The sequence below is a fragment of the Humulus lupulus genome, chromosome 6 (genome assembly GCF_963169125.1).
Source record: "Humulus lupulus chromosome 6, drHumLupu1.1, whole genome shotgun sequence".
Classification (NCBI taxonomy): Eukaryota; Viridiplantae; Streptophyta; class Magnoliopsida; order Rosales; family Cannabaceae; genus Humulus; species Humulus lupulus.
In genome coordinates, this window is record NC_084798.1 from 5,748,664 (window position 1) to 5,758,921 (window position 10,258).

General features: G+C 36.5%; 1 protein-coding gene across 1 annotated transcript; it reads left to right on the forward strand.

Moving 5' to 3' along the window:
- Window positions 1-2,307: 2,307 nt before the first annotated feature.
- Window positions 2,308-7,535, forward strand: LOC133784572 (linoleate 9S-lipoxygenase 6-like). The gene is made up of 8 exons (XM_062223866.1): window positions 2,308-2,402; window positions 2,704-2,996; window positions 3,099-3,336; window positions 3,425-3,691; window positions 4,382-4,467; window positions 4,567-4,677; window positions 5,591-6,165; window positions 6,646-7,535. Exons 2-8 carry the CDS (start codon window positions 2,709-2,711, stop codon window positions 7,400-7,402), a joined length of 2,322 nt encoding a protein of 773 aa, XP_062079850.1. The 5' UTR covers window positions 2,308-2,402; window positions 2,704-2,708; the 3' UTR covers window positions 7,403-7,535.
- Window positions 7,536-10,258: the final 2,723 nt, after the last annotated feature.

Below are 10,258 nucleotides of genomic sequence, written 5' to 3' on the forward strand. Positions count from 1 at the left end.
GTTGTGTTTAGATGTCATATATAAAAAGATTATTGATATAAATATTTATATATACTATAATTCTATAATTCATTCTATTATATATATTTTTAAAAACAGTGAACCATAGTTTTTACTAAAATTATATACAATGTTTACAATTTTAAAACTAAGCAAATGTATGTGTTAATATGATCTATCCGCTAGTACTCCTAGCTGGTGCCATTCTCTCCCATTAGTCACCACCACTGCTACAGTTTGAGTTTATCAGTTATGATTGTCTTAAGATAATCAATTAATTGCGTATTAGTCCTTCAAGTGTTGATAAATTACATATATATAGATATATTATTAGTTAAAGATGTGTCAAGGAAAAAAGATAACAGGATTGGTTGTGGTGGTCAAGGAGCCATAAGAGAGCTCTAATGGCTCCTGATACATGGTGGTCCTAAGGGGACATCATAGTACTCTGAGGTGTCGCAAGTGTCAGGGTGCAGAGAGTAGTGGTATTGAGATACTAGTGGTCGGACCTTATTAGAGGCATGGAGGTAGTGCTACCACTCCTTGTACTAACTCATACCACCATTACATGTCTGATACGGATGCCAAGGTCATACCTCTAACCTCTCAGGTTCGTACATCCCATACATGTGTGGGTACCTCGTACGTAACAGTTGTTTTATCACCTTTTCAAGATATGCTTTCCATCCCAAGCTTCATTGCATTTTATTACTAAGTGTTGGTCGGCTTGGGAACTCTTCTCTATGGTATAATAGGTATCCTCTGGGCATTTAGTTGTATAGTGGATGTTGCGTCCCTTTAGGAGCGTACTAAATGGGGGTGAGTGAATTAAATATCAACTTCATGAGGGAATATATACATACCATTTGAAGGGCTCGCATCGCTTGGGATGCGGGTATATATATGAGAGTGAGACACTAGGTGGTCTGGCAAGGGCCTTGCACGACGAGACAGGTGTTGCGCCTAGCGCCCTTCCAAGCATCTCGCATGGCGAGGCGAGCCACGCACTAGGCAGCTGGCAAGGGCTTCGTGTATTGCGAGACGAGATGTGGCGCGCGAAGTGGCCCAGCTAGGGTCTCACATAGTGAGATGAGGAAATGCGCCTAGTGGCCAAGCAAGGGTCTTGCTTAGCGAGACTAGGTGATGCACCTAGGGGCCTAGCGAGGGCTCACATAGCAAGATGAGGCGACACACAAAGTGGCCCAGTGAGGGTTTCGCACAACGAGAAGGACCCTTCGGGGCGTCCTTGTCAGGTGGTCCTGAGGCGCGGGGTTATGTCTTGATATACAATTTTGATCCTCTCTTTGTATATGTTCAATCTATATATCAATTCCGCCTACATGTATAGGATTGTTCATATGCATACATTTCATTTATTCCAATAGGGTTATGTCTTGACATGAGGCCGATTGCTCCTAATGATACATGGTGATGATCCCCGGGTTCAAATGTTGCAAGTTGAGTTCACGACCCTTCGTGGTTAGACTTTGCTTCCGATATTTGTCGGGACAATTCTCCATGTTGACAGGTGATATTAGCAACGAGCTAGTCACGGCCACATGTCGTCTCTAAAGACTATTGGCAACAATTTCTAAAGACTATTGGCGACAATTTCGGGGGTATTTTCAGGCAATTTTATGTGTTGTAAAAATTCTTGTTTCTTGTACTGCATCTCCTTTGTTTTCAACACTTGAATAAGTTTAATTCAAATTTTCTTTATATGATCGTATACATTGTAATTAATTAGAGCCTCCTGTAATTTTTTAGAAATTTCTGAATAATTTATAGTACAATAAACAAGGTTCAAAAAAAAATTTGTATGTGTGATTGTTTTCTTATGTGCATGAAAAATATGTTTCAATTAAGGTGATATATATCACGTTTTGAATGTATGATTAATAATATATTCTTGGATGCTAAATAACAATATATATTCATCATCACATCTGTTTTGGTCGTATGTGTCGTTATATATATATATGCTTAATTACAATATACTATTAATTAATTAATGTGATCTCAAATAACGGATCCACGTTTATATAAATATATATCTATATTATTCTTATTAGTATAATAATCTGATTATTCACGAACGTGTATTGTACGTACTGATCTCTATAAATAAAGCCCATCTCTGCCATTGTTCAACACCACTATCTACAATCTATAGTACCCTTCAAGAGCTGCTTAATTACTTATAATTAATTTGAAAATGTCTGTATTAGGAGGCGAAGAGGTGAGCACAGTCACTGCTGGTGTTCTCAATCGGAAAAAGATGACTATAACGGGAGAGGTGGTGTTGGTGAAAAAGGACAAGTTCGACTCTTCCGCCGCTGCCATTTCCGACGGTGACTTCTTGGGCGAAGCAGTTTCTCTCCGGCTCGTTAGTGATAAACAGAGTACGTATTACCTGTTTTTTGGATTTACGTTACAATTCATGTTGTATAATATAGTCCAAAACATAATGTCAATTATGAACATTGACCCCTTTTCTATCTATAATAATAATCTCCGATCTGACACACAGTCAACCAGAGAAAATATACTTTTGATGACTGCACAACTTTCTTTGTGAATTTTTGAACGTAAACTACGATACTAAAACCGCGCTCCCTTGCTTGGTATAACTTTAGAAGAAAGAAGTGTCGAACAACTCCTACGTAATATTGATTATTAATTTTATTTTCTTGTTGCGAGCAGACGGGATGCTAGGAGAAAAAGCTCACTTGGAGATATGCACTAAGCCCTCGCGTGAGTTAAATCCAGAAGAGTCGATGTTTAATGTGATTTTCAATACTGACGAATCTAGTATTGATGTCCCTGAAGCTTTGCTTATCGAGAACAATATTGATAAGAAGGTCGAGTTCTTCCTCAAGACCATTTCCCTTAGTGTTCCCAGTGAATCGAAGCCTGTCTGCTTCATCTGCAACTCATGGGTTTACCCAGCTATCAAATACGGATCAAGCTACACTCGTGTTTTCTTCAGAAACAAGGTTAAATTTTAACAAAACAAACGATTAAAATAAAAGAAGAGATGTGTATAGTAATGTATTATTTCTTCTTTATTTTCTAATAATAAATAATTACGTACGTAGTCATATATTCCAAGCGAAACACCACAAACACTGCTTCCATACAGAAAATCTGAGCTCAAATACTTGAAAGGAAATGGATTAGGAGAGCGCAAGGAGTGGGACAGAATCTATGACTACGATGTGTACAATGATCTGGGTGAACCTGATACTCCAAACCTTGCTCGTCCAACTCTCGGAGGGAATAGCGAATTCCCTTACCCTCGCAGAGGAAGAACGGGCAGACCACCCACTAAGACAGGTTAATTAATCTAATCTAATTTAATTGGTTATTATTTCTTTAATTAATTAAAAATATTAATTATATATACATATATGTACGTAAATAGATCCTAAATGCGAGAGCAGGCCCGCTGAGGGTAAACTTATATACATTCCACGAGATGAACGAGCTGATCGCTTGAAGGAGTCAGCCCCTCTTTCCCTTGCTTACAGAATAAAGGTTTTCTGTAGTAAAACCGCCTTACATGCTCCAACAGTAGATCAAATCAGTGCTAAGTCTACTGCTGTTGATGACGAGTTTAATGACTTCGAACAAGTTTTTGCCTTGTTTGCTGATCGAGGAGGAAAATATCCTACGCCTCACTTGATTAAAGGTACCTACAGATTCTGTTGTAGGGGCTTTTTTGTGTTCGTGACCTGTGAATATAGTTTTCGGTGTGATTTTTTTTTATGATTGTATATATTGTAGTTATTTAGACCTATCTTGCAAATTTTCAAAACAATTTGAATAATTTATAGTGACGAAAAATATATGCAGATATGTTGTTTTCCACGAAAAAAATTTGTTATCCCCAATTTACTGTACCCTTCTTGTCTCACCAATTATTTTGAGACACCAATTTAGTGTACCCTTCATGTCCCCTACAAATAGGGGGATTTTGTTGTATGGGCTTCAAAAAGACCCCTAGCCCACTGATGATGCTCTTTTGTATTCTCAACACATAAATAGTTTTTGGTGCAATTTTTTTTATGATTGTGTATATTGTAGTTATTTAGAACATTCTGCAACTTTTTAAAAAATTCTGAATAAATTACAGTGTCGAAAACTAGATTCAAACACTGTTTTCTACGAGTATAAAAAAAATATTAGATACGCGTACAACAACCTGTTTTCAATCTATTCCGAATGATTTACATTTCCGAAAACCATTAACAGATAAGGGATACACAAGATCCTAATCGGTGGGGCTCTTTCTGAATGAATCCCCTGAAGTAGATTTTCCAAATATAAAATATATATTTTTTTGAATATATAATGAATTGGATATATAATTATTACGTAGGTAATAAATCTTCATGGATGACTGACGAGGAATTTGCTAGACAAATGATTGCTGGTGTCCACCCGGTCCACATTCGATGTCTCAAAGTAATATATATATATATATATATAATTAATATCATTATAAATTATGATTTTGGTCCTTAATTAATTATATATTTGGTCTAATAATTTTGATTTCAACAGGAATTCCCACCGACCAGTAAGCTAGACACTAAATTGTATGGAGATCAAACTAGCACAATTACAGAGGACCACATTAAGGACAAGTTGGAGCCGGAGTTCACTGTAGAAAATGTATTAATTGTATTACAAATGAATATCTTGTTATATAGGGGCTTCAAAAAGAGTCCTACTGGTGGGCTCTTTCGTGTTCTCAATTCGTAAACAGTTTTCGGCGTGATTTTTTTATGACTGTGTATATTATAGTTATTAGAGCATCCTGCAAATTTTCAGAAAATTCTGAATAATTTATAGTGCTGAAAACTAATTTAAAAACAAGTTATTGCACGCGTGATTAATTTTTTTATGCGCGTAGAAAATAACATGTTTGAACCTAGTTTTCAACACAGTAAATTATTCAGAATTTTCTGAAAAAGTGCATGATGCTCTAAATAATTACAATATACACTATCATAAAAAAATCGCCCTGAAAAATTGTTCAAGGGTCGGAAATATAAAAGAGTTCCACCGGTGGGGCTCTTTTTGAAGCCCCTATACCATAAAATACTCCTATATATTTATAGGACAATTCTTCTATAGGGGCTTCACTTTAAGTCTATCAGTGGGGCTCTCAGTGTTTCTCGACCCATAAACAGATTTCGGCGCAATTTTTTTTTATGACCGTGTATATTGTAAATATTTAGAGCATCCTACAAATTTTCAGAAAATTCTGAATAGTTTACAGTACCGAAAACTAGGTTCAAACATGTTGTTTTCCACGCGCATAAAAAATACTAGTCACGCATGCAACATGTTTGAAACTAGTTTTCGATACTGTAAACTATTTGGAATTTTTCTGAAAATTTGCAGGATGCTCTAAATAGCTACAATATACACAGTCATAAAAAAATCGCGCCGAAAACTATTTACTGGTCGAGAAACACTGAGAGCCCCACCGATAAGGCTTAAAGTGAAGCCTATACGAAAATTCTCCTATATATATTTATAATATTAATCAATTAATAAACTTATTGTTATATATATATAGGCACTGGAGCAAAATAAACTATTTATATTGGATCATCATGATACGTTCATGCCATACCTTCGGAAGATAAACGAAAGTCCTACTACAAAGGCTTATGCAAGTCGAACTATACTGTTTTTGACAAGTGAAGGGACATTGAAGCCTGTTGCGATCGAGTTAAGCCTCCCACCAAATTCAGATTGTGATAAAGAGGGTTCGGTGAGCAAAGTATATACCCCAAGTGAAGGTGGTGTCGAGTATGTGCTGTGGGAATTGGCCAAAGCTTATGTAGCTGTAAATGACTCTGGTTATCATCAGCTCTGCAGTCATTGGCTGAATACACATGCTGTGATTGAGCCTTTTGTGATAGCAACAAACAGGCAGCTAAGTGTTCTCCACCCAATCCACAAACTCTTGCAGCCGCACTACCGTGAAACTATGAACATAAATGCACTCGCCAGATTACTTCTCGTCAATGCCGGTGGAAAATTAGAGTCCTTGTTTTTCCAGGGAAAGTATGCTATGGAGTCATCATCAGCAGTTTATAAGGACTGGGTATTTACTGACCAAGCACTCCCAGCAGATCTTCTTAAAAGGCAAGCATATGTTAGATTTATGTCTCCAAACATTGTATATGTTAGATTAATCTAGTTGCATTATGCTAGTGCGGACTAAACAGATTATTATATGGAAATTAATAGGATCGAAAATATGTATATACCTCCAGCCATTCAATTGATAATCTCAATCTAGCTTTAGATCTACATAAAAAAAAAAAATTAGAACGAGTACACGGGCTTTCAAGTTCTCACTAATTCTTTTAGATGGAGTTACTGAAAGTTATAATGTGCAGTGAACTTAGGGACCGGTACTCTATATTTAGACCTACTATCATAGTCTCTGCCACAGTTATAGATGTTGAGATATTCTCTCTATTTATTTAGGAAATTCAAATTGAGTTTAATAGATAAATATCAATCATTAATTTTGATATATTAAATATATTAAATGAATAAAAAATCAATTAGATATAACAAATTAATTTTAATATATATTGTTATAAAATATTCTTGCAGAGGATTAGCAGTGAAGAAAAATGAGAATGGTAGTGCAGTTTGCCTGGTATTAGAGCACTATCCTTATGCTGTTGATGGGTTAGAGATCTGGTCTGCAATAAGAAAATGGGTTGAAGACTACTGCACCCACTACTACGCGAGTGACGACATTGTCCAGAAAGACACAGAGCTTCAGGCATGGTGGAAGGACGTCAGGGAAGTGGGTCACGGTGACAAGAAAGACGAGCCATGGTGGCCAAAAATGAAAACGATTGACGAACTAGTCGAGTCATGCACCATACTCATATGGATTACTTCTGCTCTTCATGCAGCTGTGAACTTTGGACAGTACCCTTTTGCAGCCTTCTTTCCCAACCGCCCCTCCCTAAGCCGACGGCTCATGCCGGAGGAGGGCTCTGCTGAATACAACCAGCTTGCTACTGATTCAGTCGAGAAAAGTATGTTGTTGACCATTACTCCAAAATATCTGAGCGATGAAGGGATTTCCCTTGTTCATCTTTTGTCGAAGCACACTCCAGATGAGGTCTTTCTTGGTAACGAAAAAAATTGTGATTGGACTTCAGATGCTAATATTCTGAACGCTTTTACAAGATTTGGACGTAAACTTGCTAAAATTGAAAAAAGCATCGAGGATAGGAACAAGGATGTGTCTGAGAAGAACCGAGCTGGGTTGGTCAATTTCCCATACACTTTGCTCATTCCTACGAGTGAACCAGGGATCACTGCTAGGGGAATCCCCAACAGCATCTCAATCTAGCTAAATAATGCTTGTCGATCTTGTCTAGTTGTGTTGTTTTTGTTCATCGATTAATTAGTACTGTCATCTTAATTTCCCTTTAATTTGACCTTGTATTTCCCATGTGTTGTGTTACCAAGTGTACGTCTTTGTTTTGGTGTGTTTTTTATCAGTTTATTCTCTACTAATTATTGTATGGATTAATAATAATGCATGAACAATAGTACAACACAAATTAATAAATTAATAAAGTCTCGATCGATCTTTAAAACTTCTTCAAATGCTCTTATTCAAATGAAATTGAGTGTCGATACTATATATATATAATGTGTTTCAAGCCTTTTGAATCTCCTCAGTTACATCTTGGTGTTTCATTTTTCAATACAAGATGTAATTTTTGTGTTAAATTTGACACAAAAAATAAGTCAATGATATATATATAGCTCAATATTTGCTTGGACTCCAATGCACAAAATGCAAATTAATTAAGAAAAGTCAATAATTCATTTAATATTCATTGATAATATATAAAAAGTAATTTTTTTTCATTTTCTATTGTAAAAAAGTAGTCATTAATTATTAATTAATAAATTAGTGATAATATAGTAAATATAAATAAAATACAAATTTAAAACCTTAATTAAATTTAAACTAAATACAAATTTATAAATCTTGATAAAATCATATAATAAAAAAGTCTGAAAAAAAAAAGATCAACCACACTTCCTATTTCATCTCTCCCTACAAAAAAAATGAACATAAACTCATCATCAATATCATAAGAAAAAATTATATATATAAATATTGTATCCACACATACACACATAGATACTCATACTTAATCAACTCTTTTATAAAAAAAAAAAAAAATTTAAAAAAAATTAAAAACATAGAAACAAGTATTTTATCAAAACTTTTATCATTTATGCAAGATTTTTAAACAATACATCAAACTGGATAAAAAGAATTTATACATCAAACAACTCAAAACTCAAAAGCTAGTATAGAAGCTAAACGACTATAAAGTGAAGGAAGTTGACCACAATAGCAATTAACATTAGCAACACAAAACGAAACTGGGTTGAACCTACACAATAGATAAAATTATCTTCAACAAAGACGACAATCAGAAATCAGAAACCAATTTCAAATGCTAACATAATAGAAATATCATCTTCAAGTTCAACTCATATATAACAATATTTTTGTTAAAAAAAAAATTAAGCACAAACAGATGCTAACATGATAGAGACAAACAAATAAAACCCAGACAATAATGATATTGAAATAGGAGACATCCATGGCCAAGCAAAGACCTCCATCGATTGTGCGCGGTTGACGGTGACATCAAGTTAGAGAGATGAGGAGATCTTCATGGCCAAGAAAGAGAGAGAGGGACGAAAATATGAATTTGTGTGAGAGAGAGAGGAGGGGGAAGGGACAGAGAGGGTGATGAAGAGAAGAGGCTCTTTGTGTCTGGAAAGCTCCTTCTAGTGGTGGAGACTCGAGAGGAGAGGAGAGGGGTCGACATCGGCAACTGGGTGAGCGGCTCCGAGAATGAGAGTGAGAGGGTCATGGTTGCCGAGGAATGAGGCGAGATAGAGAGAGGGGGGATCAGGGTTGCCGTGGGATGGGTGGGTGGTGTGGTTGGTCGTGAGAGAGATGGATGGGTAGAGAAAAGGGAGAAATTGGAAATAGGGATTGAGAGAGAAAGAAAGGGGCGATTGTGGCCGAAAGAATTAGGGTTAGGGTTGGTTAGGTAAGTATATATATATATATATATAGTTTTTTAACCTTTTTTTTTTTAAATATAGTTTCGAGTTTCGGGTTTAACCCGAACCCAATTTTTTATATATTAAAACCTGAACTCGATTCTAAAAATGCGGGTTTTGGATCGGGTTAGACCTGACAGGTGGGGGTTTTTTATATTTTGGGCTTTATGGGTTCGGACCGGGTCGGTTTTGCAGATTTTCACTACTACAAAATTAGGCTTTCCCAACACCCAACCATGACAGTCTATTAACTGTCGTAATTGCTTAGTGAGACTCTACGCTGACAGTTAAAAACTGTAGGCATAGAGACCAACGCCGACAGCTAATAACTGTCACCGGTGCTTTTGACTGTCATTATTGACCCTAACGCTGACAGTTAATTTGAGACCAATGCCAACAATTAAAATGTGCTGCTATTGACCACAACGCCGACAATTAATTTGAGACCAATGCCGACAGTTGAAAGGTGTCGCTATTGACCCCAACAGTTAATTCAAGACCAATGCCGACAGTTAAAAATTGTCGTTATTGACCTCAACGCCAACAGTTAATAAAAGTCCAATGCCGACAGTGTACGGCCGGAGAATCAGCACGTATCTTGTTGAGACAGCTCGGGTACGGCGAGCTGATAAAAAGTCGTAATCGAGGCACCACGTGTTCACCTCTCATCCGAGAACATTCGGTGCCATCCTCTATACAAATTGCTCGAGCTATTGAGACATTTAGCAACCTATCACCTGGAACCATTTTGTGTAATATGGCATCAAAAGGCACGAGCTAACATCACATTAAGCTCGTGGTACGCCCAAGGTCTGACGTACCTCAGGGTCTTTATAAAGTTTACCACGCAATACAAACATGGATAAAACAAACATCACATGTCTGTTTTATTCTCGAATTCCCGAATACGCAACATAAACGTGCGTGATCAGACACCACATGCCTGATTAAGGCCATGCGGCCCATCACCTTTTTTATCTGTTGCTTAGACCACACTTCAGTGTAAAATTTAGACATTAATCATCAATGTCGCAGAAATGATGTGAAGGATCAAGAGATCACGAGATGCCCCCAATACCTACCCAGAGATCATTCTCCTATAAAT